This window comes from Vigna umbellata, chromosome 1 (genome assembly GCF_029865625.1).
Source record: "Vigna umbellata cultivar VRB3 chromosome 1, Vumbellata_1.0, whole genome shotgun sequence".
Lineage (NCBI taxonomy): Eukaryota > Viridiplantae > Streptophyta > Magnoliopsida > Fabales > Fabaceae > Vigna > Vigna umbellata.
Window position 1 is genome coordinate 45131142 of NC_142165.1, and position 24330 is coordinate 45155471.

The 24330-nt window shown below is 34.5% G+C and overlaps 1 protein-coding gene and 1 pseudogene across 2 annotated transcripts; one reads left to right on the forward strand and one right to left on the reverse strand.

The window, feature by feature from the left end:
* Window positions 1-1518: 1518 nt before the first annotated feature.
* RGLG3 (Copine (Calcium-dependent phospholipid-binding protein) family) lies at window positions 1519-18538 on the reverse strand. Its single transcript, XM_088103335.1, has 13 exons — window positions 18475-18538; window positions 10686-13090; window positions 9379-9699; window positions 8654-8738; window positions 8429-8569; window positions 8235-8348; window positions 6121-6218; window positions 5943-6022; window positions 5763-5868; window positions 4896-5023; window positions 4689-4821; window positions 4536-4592; window positions 1519-1655 (listed from the first exon to the last, which is right to left on the reverse strand). Exons 2-13 carry the CDS (start codon window positions 10740-10742, stop codon window positions 1572-1574), a joined length of 1404 nt encoding a protein of 467 aa, XP_087959461.1. The 5' UTR covers window positions 10743-13090; window positions 18475-18538; the 3' UTR covers window positions 1519-1571.
* A 1393-nt stretch (window positions 18539-19931) lies between these two features.
* Window positions 19932-23073, forward strand: LOC124836973 (mitochondrial import inner membrane translocase subunit TIM23-2 pseudogene; annotated as a pseudogene). Its single transcript, XR_015783706.1, has 3 exons — window positions 19932-20500; window positions 22567-22657; window positions 22749-23073. The product of XR_015783706.1 is annotated as a mitochondrial import inner membrane translocase subunit TIM23-2 pseudogene (transcript).
* Window positions 23074-24330: the final 1257 nt, after the last annotated feature.

Sequence of the window (24330 nt, forward strand, 5' to 3'; positions counted from 1 at the left end):
GGTATGTTTAAAGGAATCGTCCTTCTTTCTGACATATTTCTTTTATGAACGTGTTAAGGATTAAATGTTTAATTATACATAAGAATCATTATCAATTATATCATATCCCAAATAAACATATAAATTATAATGAACTATATGTTTTGACTAACCTTTAATCGAGTATGTCATATCTGTCTTTGTCCTTAAAAGCGAAAATTGTTTAAAAAGTATGTTTTTGACCCGTTTGATCTTAAATATTTTTAACATAGAAAAATGATAAAGGGTTATAAGTTAAATTTAACTTATGTAAAATTAATTTATAGTAATCTTTTTGTATAGTATTTCTAGGATATTATTTTTAATTTAGAAAAAAAAAACTCATTTCATCTTTGATATAATGTTTAGAATGAAATTTGTTTGAAAAATTGTAAACACTGCAATAGTTAATATCACAGGGCGAGGCAAAGAACTTTCTCTTTTTCAAAATTTATCAATTATAGACACGCATGTCTATCGCTTGTCTGTTTTTTTTCCTTTCCACAGAAATCAATTTGTCTGTGTCTTACAAGTGTCTCTTGCACTTTATCCACATTCCTAAATACTTTGAGGAGTTATTTTTTTTTTCTTATTTAGAAGAAAAATCACAATCCATCTTGGTAATATTCATCTTGGTTAGAGTAAACCATGTTTAAGCTTCAAAAATAACAAGATTCAAGCACATATAATCTCAACGACAAGCATCCTGTGTGTGTTTACACACAATTGAATAAATAAACTGAAACTTTTACCAAAGAACATGTTTTAGTGTAAAATGAAAATTGAAAATAATTAGTTCGAATGACAAATAATTAAAGGATGCTATGAAAAAGAAAAGATAATGTAGTGGGTGAAGGGTCACTTTCTTGGGGGTAAGCAAATTAAGTGTAACACATCATAAAAACGAAAGATAAATCACTGTCACACGTGCTAGCTCACTAAAAATTAATAGAGCTGAACATGATGAGTACGTCAAGAGAGCCAATTGGCGTTAAATATGAACCTCTTTGATGTTTCTTTCTCTTAATTCAACATTTCAATAAAAGTTTAACAATTGCGTCAACATTAACTTTTCTTTTCTTTTTTTCTTGCTATTATATTTTGTGGATAGTTTTGTTTTTTATTATTATTTGGTTGGTGTTTTGGTGTGCAATTTTATAGCGAAAGTTATAATCAAATTATTTTCTTGCATTTTATGCCCATGTTACCAAGACAATAAGATGGAAAGTATTACTTCAAGTTATAACCAATTAAAGGATGTGATGAAAAACAAAAAAGATAGTGTAAAAAGGTTAAAAACAATTAATTGAGAGAAATTTGATGGAGGGATTGAAAACGTGCCAAAATAAAGAAGATCACACATGGTTGAAAAATAATGAAAAGCATAAGAAATGTTCCATTTAAGACGGAAGTCTCAAATTTGTGGGATAGATATTCAAACCCTTTCAAATTCAATGACCATAAACATTTTTGTTTGAACACAAACACAAATACCTTGTGATGGAGATTTTACAGGTGCATTAGATGAATGAAGTGATAAGAAATGTCCAAATTCAAGTGAATAGTCTCAGACGAGTTGTAATTGGCTGCCGGCACATAGGACAAGAAGATAATGTCACGCCACACTCCTTGCAAGTCTGTCAAAAGCAAAAATGCGAATAATTAAATAAGATATATTTTGATATGTTGGTTAAATATGCCGTAGTGCCTCTTAAGCAATTATATTTAAGAAAGTGAAAATAGATTGTTCCACTTGATAATTAATCTGTAAAATAATTTTAGAGGGTTTGATTGATTTCTCTCATAATCTTCTATTTATAAAAATAAATAGATACAAGAGTACATGAAAATTAGGATAACCTTAAACACAATATAATCATGATAAATAGGGTAATCTAGACACAATATAATCATGATAAATAGGGTAACCTAGACACAATATAATCATGATAAATAGGATAATCCTAGACACAATATAATCATAATAAATAGGGTAACCTAAACATAATATAATAATGATAAATAGATAAATATTCTAACACTCCCCCTCAAGCTAGAGCATACAGATTGTATGTGCCAAGCTTGGAATAAATAAACTCAATCCAACAAAATCAACTTGTCTAAAATGTCGAGACAATAGACGTGGTAACTTTAACTTCGAACAAGATGCACATATGCTTCAGATCATCAAGAGAAAATGTCTATAAACCAAATTGGACTCACAAACCAACATAACCAAAAATACTACTCATAAGCTTATGGAGAATAATATTGGACAACCACGGAACTTCATCTAGCACCATGAATCTTCAAGTAGGATGACTTTGACAAAGTTGATTTCCATCAAAAGTGAATGATGAGTGGTAGACAACGACAAACTGCAGAGGCTGGATTGCCATCAAGTAAGGGTGGGGCCTGCATGGCTAAAAACGACAAAAATGCATATCTCTGACTAGTTGGGGTGGCTGAAAGCGACAAAACTGCAGGGAGTGCCATCTTTGACTAATTGGGGCCTGCAGTGGCTAAAAGCGACAAAACTGCAGGGAGTGTCATCTTTGACTAATTGGGGCCTGTAGTGGCTGAAAGCAGGGGCTGTCATCTCTGACTAGTTGGGGGCCTCTGACTAGTGGCGGGAAACATACTCCCCTCACTGCAGGGACTAAATTGTCATTACTGACTGATGGGGCCTGTAGGGACTAAATTGCCATCACTGACTGATGGAGCCTACAAGGACTAAATTGCCATCACTAACTTATGGGCATGTGGTGACCGGAAGCGACAAAACTACAGGGACTGCCATCACTGACTGACGAGGTGATGGGGCCTGCAGTGGCTGAAAGGAAAAAATTGCAGGGACTGCTATCACTGACTGATGGGGCATGCAGTGGCTGAAAGGACAAAATTGCAGGGACTGCTATCACTGACTGATGGGGCATGCAGTGGCTGGAAACATATTGCAATGGCTGAAAACATACTCCCCTCACGGTAAACGACGAAAATGACGACGCGCCGATGACAAATCATGAAGGTGGAAGATCATAATGGTCTCCTTTGTTCATCAAAGGATTCAAAAACAAATTTGACAAGGGACTGGTGAAATTGTTTGACTAAGATTCTGAATCTTGCCAGAAATAGACTCCCCTCATGCCATGGAACCTCAAATTTATGACTTTGTGTTGAAATTCCTTGTTGTTAACCAGCTAATAGCACTGACTCTCCTTGGAGACAAGCCATCAGGAACATACAATATGCAAAGCTAAACACACATTATGAAAGAAGCTAAGGAACAATGCTGAAACAAAGATTTTTTTTTCTTTTGGTCCAGCGAGACGAACGGCAGTGGCACGATATGATTCTGACATTGGGAAGGTGACTTGTGACAAACACGCGCCAGAAGTTGATCGGAGAGAAGTCGTTCGTGACGGTGCGTGTGGAGGAGAATGAGGCAGCGACCACCAAGGATGGGTCACGCTCCTTGAGGGGACAAAACCCCTAACTTTGCCGAAGAAAACGTGACGGCTGCGAGGGACACGTCAGATAGATGTGGCGCGCGTGGCGGCGCAGGGATGAGAACTAGCCCTCGACACCGGCGGAATTGGTTGTCGCTCAAGGAGGTGATCCAGATCCACTTGGTCGTCGAACTACATACTGAGGCAGCGGATAGTGGCAGACGATGGGAAACAGCTAAAAAAAAGCATTGGAAATATCTAAGATTATTAGGAGAGTGAGACTACTTATCGAGGAGGTATTTAAGAAAAGATGAAATTTTTAAGGCCGCCGGTGGCAACAAAGACATAGTAGGAAGAGACTCAAACAACCTGCTTGGATACCAACTTGATATTGAAAACAAATAATTCTAAAGGGCTTGATTGATCCCTCTCATAATCTTCTATTTATAAAAATAAATTGATACCAGAGTACATAATAATTAGGGTAACCTTAAACACAATATAATCATGATAAATAGGGTAACCTAGACACAATATAATCATCATAAATAGGATAATCCTAGACACAATATAATCATGATAAATAGGGTAACCCTAGATATAATATAATAATGATAAATAAATAAATATTCTAACAGTTTCATCCACCCATTTTGTTAGTTTGTTACGGATTATGTACTAGAGTGAACGATTAATTGAACCTATTATTTGATCATAAACTACTGTGGATAATAAATTCATTGACTTTTATAATAGTTCTCTTAAGACTTAAAGTCACAGCAATGCTGAGATAAATATTTAATCGTTGCATTATTCTGACTTTGAGAAAGGAAAGTATCTTTTTCATTTTTCCATCAATTTTCATCCCAAGCACAAAAGTAAGAGTTTCTCAAACGAAAAAGTTTTCAACTTAAAAATTCCTTTAAACATTGATTAAACCCGAAACCAAAACATTAACATTGACAATAGCATAAAGTGAAAAAGAAATTAGGATTATCAAACATAAAAAGTTAAAACCCTATGGCACATAAACATTAGAATCGAATAAAGTTCATTACAGAAACTTACTGTATGACCGCATCCAAAAGCCATGTCCTTCGGATTGGTTAAGCAAATAGGGCATGCCTAAAGCAAGAAACACATTTATCTTGTAAGCATAATTTGATTTTAAAATAAACCTAATGCAGGAGAAAGACACCTCAATCGGTACAGGAAGCATACTGATTCTACCGTAGCTGGACCTGATGGCTCAACTGATTCAAATTTTGGAACTGCTAGAACTGCATTGTCACGATCTATTACTTCCTTAGGCGGAGGAAAAGGCCTTTTACGTTGATAGCTAATTGACTTTTCACTGCACCAGAATAATTTGAGATCTGTATCTTTGGATATAATTTAGAATTATCACACCTGTATTTCATTACTTACTTGGCAAGTTGAAGGTTTTGGGTTATCCGGTATTGAACTGGAATTTCCATAAGGGCAGCAAGTGCAAATGCTGCTTCCTTCTTTGATGCATCTTTGTTTTCAGACATGATCTTTGTGAAATTCACAAACTGAAGGGGAAAGAAGGAACAAAAAGTGGATAACATGTCCATATTATAATAGTAGTATTTAGTAGTAGTAGTAGTAATAAAAACTCAAATCATAAATGGTTCACAACTAAATGTGGGTATTCTAAAATATGGAACACTTAAATTTTGCAGTCTTTTTCTACTATTACGCAGTCATTTTAAAACTGATTACCTCCAATTCACATACTAATGCTATGTTTAAATATATCAGAACGATTTCTTCAAAATGTCTGGTTTTAAATACTCGTTAGAAAAAGAATTTTGGACTAATTCAACCATATAAAACTAGTCTGTATCTACTTATACACTATAATTTGATTATATCTCAAGTAGTCCAGCAGTACTGTTTCTTTTCAATTCAAGCTGTCATGACTCATTTACACAAGTATGTTTTTATGACTTATCTTTGATACACAAAGTTGTTTGTTAGCTTCAACTTGAGGGGAAATGACAGAATATTACCGTATCCCATGTAAAAGAGTACTATTGTTTTTATTGTGTCAGTACATAGTTAGTGTTGTTGGGTGGGACATTTATTAGTTGTAAAATAATTTGTACTCGACCTAGATTACAGGCAGAGAAGGGGTATAAGACCATATTATATTCAGAATCTAGTTATAAGTATTTCTATACCCTTAACCGTCCCCTAAAATTTAAACAATACTAAACACTAATTACAAACTCACGAAAATGAGCACATAGTCGGACATCAGTCAAATACCTGAAAGTTGTCAAATAAGCGCTGAGCAATGCTATCATCGAAGTTCTTCATTTCATCCCATGGACCATCTCCAACTCCAACCAAAATAATTGAGAGGGGATAGTGACTGATGAATGATGATCAGAATAGCTCTACACTAAAGACAGATACCAAGAGCAGTAGCAAAAGAAATTGCTTTACCTTGCAGCAATAATGGAATTAATAGTTGTTTCTTCCTGTGGGCTAAACTTTCCATGTGGTGTGCCTGAATTTCTGGTAACCTATAAAAAGAAGATATTTCAGAAATAAAAAATAAAATTTGTGAAAAATAAATCATGTCACGAAAAGATACTAATAAAATAACATAAATAGGTAAAACCTGTCCATCAGCAATAAGGACAAGAACATGGTATTGACCATTGCTTCTTTCCACAATATCAACTGCTGCATCGATTACAGGGGCAAATGATGTTGGACCTATGTATAAGGAGATAACTGTCAGGATGGGTATCACTGTTTAGATACCCAAGTCATCTTTCTCCTTCAATTTTTTTTTCCTATTTGGACTAGAAGAATAATTCATTGAAGAAAAATGGAAATATAAAGCAGGATTATCCTTAAAAATGATATAAAACCTAAAAAAAAGACCAGAGCATATGCATCAACCTAAAAGGGAAATTTAGTGCACATTTATGCATAGCTTATTTTAGACAAATAAGCACTTTGTTTTAAAAAACTCTTTCGGGAAGCTGTAGAAAAGAACTTTCATGACCCTACATAAGATCGTCAACAGAAAGTTTGCAATTAATGGAAACAGCAAAATAATCATATCCACTTGTCCTACTCTAACTGGGAAGGAATAAATGAGCTGCTTTCACGTTTTTTATTGGTGCCTACAGTTCTTCCATAAAACTCGCTTCAATCTCTAGTCCAACTTGGCAGATGATATTCTTTGCATTCTACTTCTAGATTCAGGTAATTCTAATTTTATATCTAAACCTCGGTATATTGGTTCTAGAGCTACGAAGCATAGACACGGACATGGGGATACAACTAAATTGATATATATATATATCAACCCGGCTCACCACATATTTGAGCCGGGTTGGGTTTGAAAAAAATGTAATTTTTTTATGCAGGTTAGTTTTCAACCCGGCTCACTTAGAACCCGACTCACCGGATTGAATCTGTAGTGAGCCGGGTTGGCTCACCAACCCACCTAATTTAATTTAATATTTATTATTTTGTGTTCCAATATTATTAATTAACATTTTTTATTACATTGCAGATAGTGATAAAAAAGATGTTTCAAGAGAGAAAAATATTATAAATTTATTTATTCAAAACCCTAATATTATAAATGAAAAAGTATTACAAAAGTTATCAATATTAAAAACTTATTTGTTCGTCTTTTGTACATGTTTTTGGATTACGAAACATTTATAAAAAAGAAGTCTAACAAAATATTTTGTCTCTTATGATACGTAGACTTGCCCTTCAAGAGTTGTCATTAGGGAGCATGAACTGTTAGACACTGATATATGTGACACGTATTTTTCAATACATAAAAAATGCTTTGAGCCAAGGATTATAGTATGAAGATAAAGGCAATACTAACATGGTTACTCTAATGTGGGTTGGACAGGATCACCTATAGAAGATTCAATTTTGGATATTGTGTTCCTATTAGAGATCTCATGGAAAAACAAGAAACATAACATAGTTTCTAGATCCAGTGCAGAAGCAAAATATCATGTTACGACAACAACCACTTGTGAGCTTACATGGCTAAAGCAACTACTACAAGAACTAAAAATTGTGGACATATTTGTTACACTTTACAATACATCAAACCTAATCTTCCATGAAAGAACCAAACACATAAAGATTAATGATCACTTTTTTAGAGAAAAGGTGCTCTTTAGAGTAAACACAACCGATTTTGTCAATTCTATCAACCAATTGGTAGACGTGTTCACCAAGTCCCTCATATGCCCTTGGGTTAAGTACATTTGTAACAAACTTAGTATATATGACATATACTTTAACTTGAGAGAGACTGTTAGAATGTAATTAGCCACTAGCAATTACAGATTGTAGAAAATTAGGATAATTTATTCCTGATTTTTAGTCAAGAATTTGTTGTATTTAATTCCGTAAATTGGTATAAACATACCACTTGATCTGCATTTGACACACAACATTCAGATAACACTTTCTTATAAACTGCATACAAAGCCCATTACTTTCACAAGTTTTCTAGGTCATTGGATCAGCACATCAACTAGCATGTCTTCTACAAGTTTTTACGTCATATTTTCATGTATACATTTTATAATTTTTCTTACAGTGGTGACTTGCCATCATCATCATACAGGTGCTTCTAGACAATCACTATAGTAGGGTTATTCTGCAGGGTCCTAAATATGTTTGATATATAAACTTGTAAAAGAAAATTGTCAAAAATGGTCAGCAAGGACAATAATATTAAACCTGCCAATTTTAAGTGTGGCACAATCTCTCGGTAGCGTGCAAGTACTTCCTCAAAACCGTGACAATAGCGATCATCGGGATAAAAGCTGAACACATTCTGATCATGTGTATATGCTACAAAAGTATACTAATAATATCAATAGAGGAGAACAAATAAAATTTCTTCGAAAAGTAAATCAGAAACAGCTTCTCACCATCACCAAATCCAAAACATGGGATCAGATTGTCTTCATCAAACGAAGAGAGAGTACGGCCAATAATAGAGATCGCTTGCTCATATGGATTAGGAGTGTTTCCAATATAATGAAGGCTTTTATGGTTGAAAGAATATTTTCCTACAATTACCACGGTGTGACTTTTCAGCGTTCTCCACAGTTATATGTACGTATACAATTAATTTTATGTTCAACAGAAATAACCTGTCCACTCATTGCTTTTGGTGAAGTCAATACCAATTATAAGATTCGAAGACTCCAAACCAGCTTCTCTCAAAGCGGAAACAACCTGAGATATAACATGCAAAAGCTAAGTTTTTTAGGAAATCCTCGCGAAACAGCACGGTAAGGGGAGGTACATCTTTCTGCCAGAGAATGTTGGCCTAAACATTTTTCAAGACTAACAAATTCCATTTGATTTTATCTTGTTGCGTCCTTAAATATCCTCATATAATTGTTTCCAGTCTCCATAGCTAAACCACTGAGTTAATAGCAAGTTGGTTAATTAGTTTCTTTCTTATCAAATGGACCTAAAAGCAATATGTTAGCTTTTATAAGCGTGCGTTCAGGCAGTGCGAACCTTTTTAAATGGACCCACATTTCTTCAAAGTTCATATTTCTTCTGAAACTAAAGCAGGCTATCAATAAATTTATATTTAAAAGTTGTAACACATTCAATGACTATTAGTATGTCCATATATAGATAATATAGATAACTCGAAAACTTTAAAAAAATAGTGATGTTCAACTGATCAACAAATTCTTACACAAGTTGATTTGAAATTATATAATCAAACAAACTAAAATTTTCCTACAAGTCTGATTGAGGATTCATCCTCTAGTATACCAGAAAGCAGTTTTCCTTGGAATGATAAGATTAATAATTACTATTTCCCCTAAATCAATGAGCAAAAAGTAGCAGTGAAAACCTGATCCAATGAACTGAAATTGTCAGGTATATATGTGGGTCGCTGCTTATGCTGATGTTTGGTATTCACCAAACTCCCAGCATATAAAGAGGGTTGAACCGGTTGATGATATTGATAGCTAGTATTCATTGAACTTTCATCATAGGAAGGGTGGTCATGATATTGATGACTAGCACTTGCTGAACTTCCAACGAAGGAAGGGGGTTGATGATATTGGTAGCTAGTATTTGCTGAACTTCCTTCAGAGTACCGGGGTCGCTGGTGAAAATCAGCATGAGAATCACTTGACTCTGCATTTCCCATAATTAAAAGTCCTTTCACCTATATCAAAATTAAAAGTAAATAGACAACAACATAGAATTGGAGATAAAAACAATAGGACTAAATACAAATTAAAATGAGAACCACAACAAAAGAAGTGATAAAAATTCACACTAGTTGTAAAATACTATATATCTGGACTCAAATGAAAGCAAAATTACGTAAGTTCAGACTAATGAATAAAGTAGTTATGTTCATCAAATACTTTTCACTGCATGAAATAAAGAGGCGCTTTAACTAAATCATCCCCAGTCATATTTATTTCAATGATGCTCAAGTGCAAGAATAAGTATATCTGACATAAGAACGTTAGATGAGGTTAAGATAATCAGAATTTGGTTATATTTGTTAAACATGGCCATTATTATTTTTTGCTTATATGAGAAAGTATTACCTTCAAGGGAAAATGACAAAATAATAACCGGATCAAATCATTGTAACAACCCTAATTAGCATATATTATACCACTAATTACATCATCACATAATTAGTGATAGACAGTAAAGAGTGTAAATATATATGTAAGATCTCATTTAATAGTGTACAACTACTAAACAAAACAATATAGATATAATAAGCATTAAGGAGGGAAGACTAACTTATAACTATTATGTTACCGTCATTCATACAAATATGTACTGCAAACAGATAGCCATATAGCTATAACAGAACAAGAGTTTGTCAAACAGAAGAAGATTATACATAATAAGGTATCCTAAAACTATACGATTGCACCATTCTCATTTTGCATTGGATCAACTACTACATCTTTATTTGCTTACATTATTAGGGTGATCATTGCAAACAAAAAGATCACATAGACAAAATAAACACACAAGAAAGGGTAAACTAATGTGCAATAAGAGTAATCAATAAAAACAGGCATAGAGATATTATCACATATAAATCATTCTTAACAACATACATATCACATACAAAGACTCATATTAGACTCAACAATCTGAATACGTGTATTGATATCATACCCTGGAGAGTTTTGTACTTGTAGTGGCCTCTGCGCCATTGCCAATGGGTTTCACCATACCACACGCAAGGTTAGTTCGTTAACATTTTTTGCCAAGGTAAAACCCCTAGAATAGGACCACCTGCTCCTCTCACCAGATACCCCACCCATCTCTAGTTGAGATTATATGGTTATTAGAACGACAAGATAGCTCTCAAAACAGAATCCATATATCAATACACACATTATTTTAACCACCACTAATCCTCCTTGGATTAGTACGAACCGTTCTCATATTACATTATAAACCAATAATCATTTTAACATTAACAAAATCACACATTAAACATACAATAAGAGACATGAAAATTAGTTAGACTATGATAATTTCGCTCAACGAGAATCTCTACTCGCTCAATGTGTAGTGTCCGAAAGCACATTCACCCAACGACCTGACAATTCACCCAACGAGAATATCATTAGAACTTATAAACTTAAATCCTCACAAAAGTTGCCCAGCGAGACTTGTCTTGTTGAGCTACAACTAGGTCAATGAGCTCTCTAACTCTGGTGGTGCCTAACGACCACCGAGTTAGTAATTCTCTTACTTTGACTTCTCTCAGCGAGTATATTCTTGCCTAGGGATTGTCAAGTCAGTGAGCTCTCTGACTTTCGTCTCGCTCAACGAGTATATTCTCGCCCAACAACTACCAAGTCAGTAGCCCTCTGACTTCAACTTCGCCCAGCGAGTCTTAATCAAACCAGAGGCTAGAGTAGATACCATAAGATCATACTGTAGCTCTCCCACAAGTAAACTCAACTCTTAAACAGAAGCTTCTGACACAAAGAAGTGTGTCACTCAAGAATCATACAAAACACTAAGATTCCTACTGGCTATCACACAACTGCAGACAATAAGGTTACCTGATCAAACTTCCTCTACTCCAGACATAGCATACACCCTCCTTGTAGCCTGAGGTTTGTCACCCCTCTTCTTCTATTGAGATGTCTACTGAGGTTGAGCGACAACACTTATGCTAGAAGGACAATCCTTAGCAAAGTCCCTCTCCACCAGAATGGTTACATCTCTTATAACCAGCCATCTAAGGACAACGCTCCTTAGATGCGGTCCTTTACAAACATAACACTGAACCCTGCTCTGCTAAAACTGCTGCTGGGAAGAACTCCCTCTTAACCCTTAAGGCTGAGGTCTAGAGTAAGGTTTCTTCCTCTCATCCTGTCCAGCTTTTGACCTAGATGGTCCTTTCACTCTCTATGGTTGTTTCTGCTGAACTTCAATCTCAGCCTTCAACTTTTCCACCACTTTGGCTTTCTCTATTAAAGCAGGAAACTCCTTAATAGAGTGGCACTATCACCATCTTCATGTTAGCTCTCAACCCATTCTCAAAATTTCTACACCTCCATTCTTCATTCATGGTCAAGGTATAAATATGTCCCAAATGCTTCAACTTATCTGCATACTCCGTCACTGACATGCTTCCCTGCACCAGTTGTAAGAACTCCACCTCTTTAGCATATCTCACACTATCAGGTCTAGAGTAAGGTTTCTTCCTCTCATCCTGTCTCGCTCTTGACCTAAATGGTCCTTCCACTCTTTATGGTTGCTTCTGTTGAACTTGAATCTCAACCTTCAACTTTTCCACCACTCTGGCTCTCTCTATTAAAGCAGGAAACTCCTTAATAGAGAGTGGCAGTATCACCATCTTCATGTCAACTCTTGACCCATTCTCAAATTTCCTACACCTCCATTCTTCATCCATGGGCAAGGTATAGAAACACCTCAGATGCTTGAACTTATCTGTATACTCTGTCACTAACATGCTTCCTTGCACCAGTTGCAAGAACTCCACCGCTTTAGCATATCTCACACTATTAGGGAAGTATTCAGCATAGAAGTTCCTTTTAAACAACTCCCAGGTGATGTTCTCCCCGCCTTCTTCTAACATTAGCCTCCATATTAGCCCACCAATGTACCGCTTTTCCAGAGAGTTGATACTCGGAATAGGTCAACCTGTTCTTCGCTGACACCTCTTGGCATCAAACATTCTCTCCATATCACTTAACCATTGATCTGCCCCATCTGGGCTTGTCTTCCCATAAAACTTTGATGGATGATGTTGTAGAAAGTTCTCCAAACTCCATTATTCAACTTGCGGAGGTGGAACATGCAAAGAACCAATTGATGTCCTATTCTCCTCCAACTGCCTCAATGCATCCAGATGACATTGTTGAGTCGTCTCAAAACATAGCCTAGTAGCTTCCATATGTTGCAGGGCCATTTGGTGTTGTTGCATCATGGCATCACTCTATTGCTGAAGGGCTACTGCCACAGACTCGATTGCCCTAGTCAGGTTGGGCATATCTAAGGTTGTAAGGGGAGGAGGAGGTGGCCTAGGTGCCATGACTCTGCCCACACAGATAAAAACAATTAGTCTAACTCAAAGAAACTGACATATTAGCCAAACATAACCAAGAACACACAACAAAAACTAAGCACGCCTAAACCTACAGGGTTTTCAAAGGAACAACTGCTCTAATACAAAAAATGCAACATCCCATTTAGTAGTGTAAAACTACTAAACAAAATATTATACATATGATAATCACTAAGCAGAGAAGACTAACATATAACTACTATATTACAGTTATCCATACAAGTATTATTACATACAGATAGTCATATAACTAAACTAACAGAACCAGAGTTTGTCAAAAAGAAGATTATACACAACAAGGTAAACCCAAAACTATACAACTATACCACCCTCGTCCTGCACTAGATCAACTGCTACATCCTCATCTACTCACACCATTAAGGTGATCATTGCAAACAAAGAGAACACACAAACAAAACAAACACAGAGCAAAGGGTAACCTAATGCGCAAAAAGAGCAATCATAAAACAAATATAGAGATGTTATCACATATAAATCATTCATAACAATAACCATTTGGCATACAAAAACTCATTAGATTCCATGATCTGGACACATGTATTGATATCAGACTCTGGTGAGTTTTGCCTTCCCACACACAAGGTTAGTCTGTTAACATCAGTCCCTAAATTAGGACCTCCTGCTCCTCTCACCACGTACCCCACCCTTCTTTAGTTGAGATTGGATGGTTATTAGAGTGAAAAGATAACTCCCACTACGAAATCCATATATCAATACTCAAAATAGGCCAACCTGTTCTCCGTTGGACACCTCTTGGCATCAAACATTCTTTCTCTCCATATCTCTTAACCACTAATTCGGTCCATCTAGTCTTGTCTTCCCATCAAACTTTGTTGGATGATGTTGTAGAAAGTTCTCCAAGCTCCACTCTTGAACTTGAGGGGGTGGAACTTGCGAAAGACCAGTTGATGTCCTATTCTCCTCTAACTGCCTCAATGCATTCAGATGACGTTGAATTGTCTCAGAAGATAGCCTAGCAGCTTTATTAGAGTGACAGGATAGCTCCCGATACAAAATCGATATATCAATACACACACTATTTAAACCACCAAATCATATTACATTATAAACCAACCATCATTTTAACATTCATAAAATCATAAATTAAACATACCATAAGAGACATATGAAAAATTAGTTAGACTATGAGAATTTCGCCCAATGAGAATATCTATTCGCTCAACGAGTAGTGTCTGAAAGCACACTCGACCAACAAGCAGACAGCTTGCCCAGTGAGAATATCATCAGAACTTACAGACTTAAATTCTCACAAAAGTTGCCCACCTTATAAGCTAGTTTTGTGGAGATTGAATTATGCTTAAAGTTCACTTCTTAACATGATATCAAAGCCATGGGTTAAAAGACTATCCTATCGATATTTGTTGGACATGTTGTTCCACCGACTATCGTGCCACTATAGGCCCACCTATTAATATTTAGTTTCACGCACAAAATGTATATACCTCAGTGTAAAGGAGGTATGTTGGAAGACCCACATCTATTAAAGATAAGACTATTTCATAGTATATAAGTAAGTACGGGATTGAGTTAGGTTTAAAGTCCACATTTTAACAATCTCTATGGCCCGAGATAAACTAGGCATATCTACTGGTGGAGGAGGAGTAGGTAGTCTATGTGCTATCTTCTAAGCACATAAAGAATTACGTTACATATCAACTAAAATCTTTATGTCTTTAGATTAAACTTATACAAATTCCTTTAACTTATGAAATTCTACTCCAAAACAAGCATATACATGTTGCATAAGCATTTCCACAACACTTAGACAAAAAAATTCAGATTATCTTTCTCTCTTAATACTATTATTTTCACTAACCAAATCAACAAAGTTGGACTTAAACAGATATACACACTAAAGAAGCACAACAAACCCACAACCCTCAAATCATGCTAAGAATAAACTATTCTAATACTAAAAATATAACGAATCTAATTAGCAGATATTATACCACTAATTACATCATCACGTAATTAATAACCAAAGGTGAAGAGTATAAATATATACATATATACAATGTATTTCCAGTTCTCTCACTAAGTGTTTCAAAAAAATTCAAAAGATAAATAAGCATCACAATCGTAGGAGGGATTTCAAAAGATACAAGAATATATACATATATACCACCTATTCTAAAATCTCAGATCTTTGCAGCCTCACAACTGCTAGCTACTATCATTTGCATGTTCTTATGCTCACGTATAATATACGATCATTTTAAGTGGAAAACCACGACACAACAAAAAACAAAGGGTAAAGTAGTGAAAATTGAACAATACTACATATAACAATTCATCATCAACTCAAAACCAACAAAGCTCATCAAGAATGAAAATTCTATCGCACAACACAGCTCTCTCAACTCAAACCTTCATGACTCAATCATAAGATAGACATCTGACTTTACTTTCAAAAGACCAATGTATTGAATAGACTCAAAGACTCTGCACCTGTCATAATCACTCTCACCTCTGAGGAGCTATTATTATAAATTTAAGGTTTAATTAGTACTTTGATCCATGTATTGAAAGCAAATATTCAATTGTTTCTCAATATTTTTTTTTATTCAATTGAGTCCCAATTTTTTTTAAAATCACGCAATGTTGACTCTGCTATTAAATTGGTATTAACACTGTTTGGTGGGTGTCACATGCCAATATCTTAAATTTAATTTTTTTAAGTTTCTTTTTAGTTTTTTTTATTTGAATTTTTCTTCATCCCTTCATCTCCTTCCTTTTTCTCCCCACAACACTCTATCTCCTTCCTCCTCTTCCTCCCCCACACCACCCCTCCATCTTCTTTCTCCGCCTTCCCCATACACCACCAACAAAAAACCCAACTCTTATTACTCTCTTTCTCTCTCGATTTTGTTCATCAGAAACCCTAAACCTAACTTCCACATCACAAGGGAGTTGCAACTTTGCCCACAACTATACTTGCTTTGCCAAAATGGGAGTTCTTTAAGGCTTTACATTTTCAGGACAAAATTTGCCTTATGAGCACGCCGGGTATATACAAACTCATCTACATTTTCAGAATCTATCAAGTATAAACAACCCCAATTAAATTGTAATGGTGGTTTGGGGTTTTTGGTGTAGGGGTTGGTGGTGGATGAGGGAGGAGGAGGAAGGAGATAGAGAGGTGGTGTAGGGGTGGAGGAGGAAGGAGATAGAGGGGTGATGTAGGAGAGGAGAAGGAGGGGGAAGGAGATGGAGAGGTGGTGTGGGGGAGGAAGAGGAAGGGGATGAAGGGATGAAAAAAAAATTCCAAGAAAAAGAAAACAAAACAATGGTTCTCCACCTCCCTTACAACGGAAGTCTTTCTTTTTTATCCGCGAGTACACCATGGTCTGCACTTAGCATCTCCTGCTCTTCATGTCTCATGATTTATCTGGCTGCCTGCCACTGGTCGCCTGTCAAGGCTTGACCTTATCATGGAGGGGCATACTTGCTTGAGCCCGGTCACCAGACTTGAACCAATAGCTATAATAGCAGTTATAGGGAGGGACGACACACATAGATCTCCACAATGGTAAGATATTATCCGCTTTGGACTAAGCCCTCGCGGATTTGCTTTTGGTACCACTTTAGAAGGCCTCTTACCAAGGGCAGTATCTTATGTGTATATAAACTCATTTCCATATCTTGTTTTATTTGATGTGAAACTTTGTTTGTATGCTAACAACTTCAATATAGGAACTAAAGTACTAATTAAACCTAGATTTAAATATTAGTACCTATTGTCCATCTCGAGTATGACCAAGGTAAATTCCTTATTTATGTGAGGTCCGAACTTTTTTCATACTAAAGTTCCAGATGTGGGAACCTTCTTCAATTCTCACATCTAAATATCTTCTTTTATATGAGTCTGATACCAGTAGAGTTAGGACATCATATCAACGTAGTACTCCGTAGTACTCCTTACTTAAGAGTCACTACATTCACAACATCTACACAAAACACATTTTCCATCCCAAAACACTTTAAATTAATTTAAAATACAATATTTCCTCGAATTTTTGCCCGTACCCACTTTCCCCACATAGCAAAAATCGAAAACAGAGCTCTTTGGATTTCAAATTTTAGTTGGTTCCCAATGGCACCTAACTCGTGCCTAGTGGCTCAAGCCTCTATGCTCACTGGAAAACCAAATTTTCATTTTGGCTTACTACCCTTAGGTCTCATTCAGTGATTAAGGTCCCAGAAACCAATTTTGTGGAGCTCACCCAACATGCCCAAGTCTCGGCCAACATGTGATGAGAGGGTGCTCTGCAAGCAATGAGAGGGGGCTCACTAGAAGTGGAAATTTTTGCTCACGCCCAGTGGTGCTGAGGTCGTGCGGGACTGCATAATTCAGAACCTAGCATTTTTACTCGCTTCCCTTACCTGAGTATAGCTTTCTCTCATAGCTAAACTCTCACAAACCAAGAAACAATGCTACCCTCACTAGAGACCTAGAGCTAGGAATTCCAATAAGACAGATATAATGGTAATACAAGCTGAGGATCACTTTTCTCAACTGTCATCACTAAGATTTATGAGTAAAACAACACCAAAACTAAAGAATAAAGACTCTGTGGAGTAAATGGAAACTCTGTTTTGAAATCTGATCGATTCAAAATCTTCCTTAGCTCTTCAATTACCACGTGGTGCGATCATATTCGAAAATAAACGAGAATTGGAGGAGAATTTGAAAGAAAGGAGGAAGGGAAAATGGTTGGTGAAAGGGAGAATGGGAGGAAGAAAGGATAAACACGAAGGTGCTTTCTCTCTCTCTTCTGTTTCTCTTTTTTCTATTTTTAAAATACTACAACCACAACGGTTTTAGTCTGCTGAAACATCATTCGCAGCAGCTTATATAAAGCTTAAACAAATTTCCGGGAATAACATTTCATTTTCACAGCTAGCTTTCTAAAAGTATAAACCAGACTCATTTGTTTAGCAATACATGTTTCTGAAAACCCATGTAACTAAACGAAATTGAAAAGTATCTTCACACAAAAAAAATTCTGCCAAAGCTAGGTTTGACCAGCTACAGAACAAAGATGAAAACAGAAACATATCAAAGCTTGATAGTATTCCGTCAATAGCTATGATGACACATGCTCTGCCAAATATTACTAGCCACAAACTAAACGCCGTTTGGTTTCTAACATCAGATTTCGTCACCGGAAAATAAAAATTTCAATTTATTCAGTAACCTTAACAGGATTGAGGATTCTGCAATTGCATCACAAATCCAAAACACTAACGTCAAACTTAAATTGCACGAATCAAGAATCGTATCAGTATTGTAGAAAGAGAGTGTTGAGTCACCTGAGCCAAAACGAATCTGAGTTCGAAGTGAATGAATTGCCTCAACTCGCGCTTTTTCTAGTTAACAATATATCTCATACAGGATATATTGTTAACTAATTTTATAAAATAAGATTAAAAAGATTAAGAATTAAAAATTAAAAATATAACATCAATTAAGATTTTAACAAATATCTTTAAATATTTTCAAATACCATTTCTTAACCTTTTATCGCTTGTTCTGTTTTGATTTAAGTTAACACGTAATCTTTAACATATTCATTTAAGTTAACACGTTATAACAATTAATAAATTACTTAAAAATAGGTCTTAAATGTTAAATTGTTATCAGATTAATTTTAAAACTTGGTATTCTAATTTTTTTTCATTAGCAGCTTAGTAAATTTAATTGGACTATATTTAAAGGAAATAATTGCAGAAAAAACGTAAAAAATAATAATTAGAAAGCACAAATTTTTTCTTTGAAAATATAATATTTTAACACATAAATCTTTTACATTTTTTTTAGTTTTTATTTTAAATATTCGTAAAAAATTATTTTTTATAACTATTTTATCTTTATATTAAGTATCAAATAAATGTATATGCATAGTATATTTTTATGCGTGCACTCAAACTTTTCTTTCTTTGTCAAAATGTGAAATACTTTTTGAGTTTGTTTGATAAGGATGGAATGGAGTCTTTGGCAAAAGGTGCATTATCCATGTCAATCATTGAATCAAATTTAAATGCTTTTGTGTTAATAATTGAAGTGAAGATACTTTTATAAGAAACAGTAAGCAATGCTTTTGGGTCAATAATTAAAACGAAAATATTTTTATAATCAAACCATGCTTTCATTTTCATGGTTACAAGTGTTCAAATATTTTTTGGATGAAAATTAAAAATATTAAAAAAAATTAATAAGGTTATGAATTAAAATGTTATTAAAAAAACTTAATTATTTTTTTCTCACTAAAAGCTGTTTGAGCATGTACATTAATTAAATATTTAAAAAAAAAAAATAAAATATATATATATATATATATATATATATATATTTTAAATCACTTATCTAAACAAAATATTTTTAAAATAAAATACTTTAAAACATATCCATTCAAATTTAATCTATTAAATATTTCAGAAAACTTGCAAAATTCCCATCTAAATAAAACACAACCCTTTCTTTTTCACAATATTATTTGTGTAATAAATATAAGAAAACAACAAACACTCAGTGAAATTTCACGACAAATATGAGAAAAGAAAAGAATGGGAAGAGAAGAAAAAAAGTAGTAATACAATGACACGCCTACGTGGCACTTACATTCATATAACACGGCCGACTTAATATTTTTAAAAAAAAATTACATTCTGATTGAGGGTAAAAAGGGGAGAAGGTTTCGTTCTTGTTTCGGTTGTGAATGAAAAAAAAATTACTACTCTTGGTTTGAGAACCAACTTTGTATTTCTAAACCCTAGCTTCTGCAAAACCCTCTCTCCCCACCCGAGCTTACGATCCCTACAAGGATCTCAATGCTCCAATTCGAAACCTTTACCACCTCCTAACCTCGCCGGAGTTCCTCTTCGTTGAAGAGCCCGCCGAAAGCGCCGCTCATGGGGCGAGAACCTCACCTTCTACACCAGATGCGGCTACCTGGCCGGAGCCGTTGGCGGTGCGGGCTCAGGACTCGTTGAGGGCGTCAAGGCCTTTGAGTCCGGGGACACAATGAAGCTCCGAATCAACCGCGTTCTAAACGCGGCGGGACACTCGGGTCGGGTCTGGGGAAACCGGGTCGGGATACTAGGGTTACTCTACGCCGAAATCGAGAGCAGAATCCAGGCGGCAAGAGACGCGGACGACGTATGAAATAGCGTCCCAGCGGGGCTCTGCACCAGCGCACTGTACCGGGCGGCGAGAGGGGTGAGATCAGCGGCGGTAGCCGGAGTGGTGGGCGGCGCTGTGGTGGGAGTGGCCGTGGTGGGGAAGCAAGCGTTGAAACGATATGTGCCTATATAAAAGAAAGATCATCACCCAGTTAGAGTGCGAAACAGAACCTCTAATATCTTTTAATTATATCAAACTTTGAGGGATAAAGAAATGACATAGATTACAGTGTTAGAAAATGATTGTAATAGTTATGTCAAATATGGTAGTGTTGATGGTAGTGACTGAGCATCTTTTGCAGGTTGCAGAGTATTGCTTTCATGCCATGTTTTTTCACTTTTACTATGACTGCGGATTATAGTGTGTAATTTATTGAGTCACCTTGTGATGAATATAGTTTGTGATGCCACTAAAAAAATTGTGATTCTTTTGCTTCTTTTTATGTGATGGGCTTTGCTGGATATGATTTTGAGTGAATATCAAACCTCATCTTGTGTTTCATTGGTTTGCTGGAAACATTTTGGACCGAAAAATCTCATTTTGAATGTGGTTTTTTGTGTGACTGAGATATCAAATCAGAGTTCATTATAGTAAATTTTGTTAAACTTATGGTACTGCATAAATATATAGTTTCATCTGTGAGGGATGCGATGGAATTCTTACATAGATTAAAAGTATATTTTATTTTTCAAACCAATTTTATGAGATAAGTTAGACTTAAATTTACTATTATTACCTTATTCGGAAAAGGTTGTTTGTGCCTCATCAGATTTTTGATGAATTTTGGTATCTTTGATGATATATTTTGCATGTTTCATTGTTTCTTACCTTCCTCATCTCTCATTGCAGCCTTGTACTTTGAAGGTATATTAGTAAAGTTGATTATGGCTTGTGATTAGTGATGATGTTTACTCTTTTATGTTTGAATATATGTGCACAAAAGAAGCAGTTTTGAGTGTGAAGAAAGTATTGTGGTTATAATTTATAAATGTGTTTTTGTTGAGAAAATCAATGGTGTTGCTTGGGTTTTTGATAAAATGGATTCCTAAATAAACCTACGGTAGGAGGGGGAATTTTATGAAAAGCTTATGGCAAAGCTATCTATGTTCAGACTTTTTAGATGAAAGTAAAGCAAAGGTATCATGGAGATGGTCTAAGAGGAAAAGCATAATCTTGGATGTGGCAAAGGGGTTGGCCTATTTGCAGTATGGAGTTCAACCTATAATTTTGCATAGGGATATCAAAGCCACCAATTTTGCAGAGGGATATCAAACCTGCAATCAGTAGTTGGGGATTGAAGGTTTGAAAAAAAAAAATTAACAAATTAATCTATGTAAAACACTGTGCTGTTTGCTATATTAAAATAAAATTCTGCAGAAAAATGGTTGTTGTTTTAGAATAAAATTCTGCAGAAAATGGTGCTGTTTTGACATAAAAATGCTGCAGAAAATTGCTGTTGTTTTATACTACAATTTTGCAGAAACCTTTGCTGTAAAACCTCCATAAAAACTTTGTTGTTTGCTGCCAAAAAGTCTGTCTGTTAACTATTATAAATGCTGTAAATTCCTTGCTGTTTTTACACCAGAAAAGTCTTTCTATTGGGTTAAAAATCCTGTATAAAACATTGTTGTTTGTTGTTGTTTTGGCTGTTGTTACTATCGTAAAATCCTTGCTTTTTTAGTATAAAAGTGCTACAGAAAAAAATTCCTTCCTGTTTTGGTTAAGAAACTTGCATAAAAGACTCATTGTAATTGCTGTAAAATCACATGTACATAAGTTTAGCATTGACCATGGCTGTTGGATTAACGTGCATGAAATGTGATGTTAATAGATGTGGTGGTTTAAATAGGTGATTTATATATATGAAATTGGCTGTTCGAAAACTGAGTTCATTTGACCAAATAAACAATTCTTGTTGTTAATCTTAGATGATGGATTGCCAGAAAAAAAAGGTTATCATGTGAGAATGGATCATGATGATATTATATGCTATGCTAGTATGGTTTTACAGAGTTATATGGTATAATTGTGATGTTTTATGTTAATTAGTGTATAATAGAATTAGTGACAAACTTTAAATGTTATGCTAAAATAGTCAAAGTGATATTATTGTTTAAAATATTAATTGATTTACTAATTTTATGGATGCAATTTTTATATGTTTAAAATATTATTGGGTTGTGTGATATAAGTGATGTTTCTAATATTTCTTTAATGTGTAGGTATGATTGTGGTATGTTGGTGATTAAATATATGGAGTTATGGGACGACATACCTAAATTTGATGGGAATGAAATGTCCGATTACACAATGGTTTGTATTATTTATGTATATCTTTATTTTAATATAATTTATGATAAGAGATTTATAACTGGAATATTTGACAAGAATAATGTTATTGCAGGAACACTTACAACTTCTGCGACAACAATGTTCATCGAAGTCTGTCATGAAGAAATGTGGGATGCAATATTCAATGAAGTCATGAAGTAGGAGAATATAAACAAGTTAAATATACTGAAGAAGGGGAAAAAGTTGTAATAGAAGGTCAACATGATTTCATTGATGTACATATTGAACACATACTTCATGAAATATGATTGATTAGGATATAATTTTTGTTATTGGTTTTCATGTTGTTTAGTTTGTGTAATGAAGAATATGTTGTACTGGTTAATGTTTATGAATCTTATCATTCAATATAAAATGCTTCATGGTTTAAAATATAAGTTTGGTTAAACATAAAAGTTTTGATGCCAACCATATAGTAGTCCCTACATTTTTAGGAGAAGGTGATAGTTCATGGTGATGAACTTGATATAACCATTTAATGCACCAAAGAAATTGAGTAAAAAATCACATAACATTTATGATATAACTGCTTACTGCACCAAAGAAATGTGATAATGGATATTGAATTTAATCACTTATATTATTGTACAGAATCTTTTTCAAAAATAATCACATCAGAATGAGTAGATAACCACTTACTACAACAATGAATTTGTTGAAACGTATCCTGAAAAACCACAAGAAAATTGTTCATAAGAAATTTAGTAAAAAACCACGTAACACTTATTATATAACCACTTACTCTACCAAAGAAATGTAATCATTAATATTGAATTTAACCACTTCTACTGTTGCACAAAACCTCTTTCAAAAATAAAGACATAGAACTTAGTAGATAACCATTTACTAGACCTAAGAAATGTGATGATTGATATTTAATTAAACAATTTCTATTCTTGTACATAACCTCTTTTAGAAATAACCGCATAGGACTTAGTAGATAACCACTTACTACACCTAAGAAATGTGATGATTGATATTGAATTAAACCACTTTTATTGTTGTACAAAATCTCTATCGGAAATAACCACATAGGACCTAATATATAACAATTTACTGCACCAAAGAAATGTGATCATTGTTATTGAATTTAACCACTATTATTGTTGTACAGAACCTTTTTAAAAAATTACCACATAAGACTTAGTAGATAACCACATACGGCACCAATATATTTGATGAAATCTAACCTCAAAAACCACAACATTTGTTGTTCATAAGAAATTGAGTGTAAAACCACATAACACCTATTATATAACCACTTACTACACCAAAAAAATGTGATCATTGATATTGAATTTAACCACTTTTATTGTTGTACAAAATTTCTTTAAAAAATAACCACATAGGATTGAGCAGATAACCATATACTGCACCAATAAATTTGATGAAATCTAACCTCAAAAACCACAACATTTGTTGTTCATAAGCAATTGAGTATAAAACCACATAAGACCTAATATATAACAATTTACTGCACCAAAGAAATGTGATTATTGTTATTGAATTTAACCACTTTTATTGTTGTAGAGAACATCTCTCAGAAATAACCACATAGGACTTGGTAGATAACCACATACTGCACCAATAAATTTGATAAAATATATCTTAAAAAACACAAACATTTGTTGTTC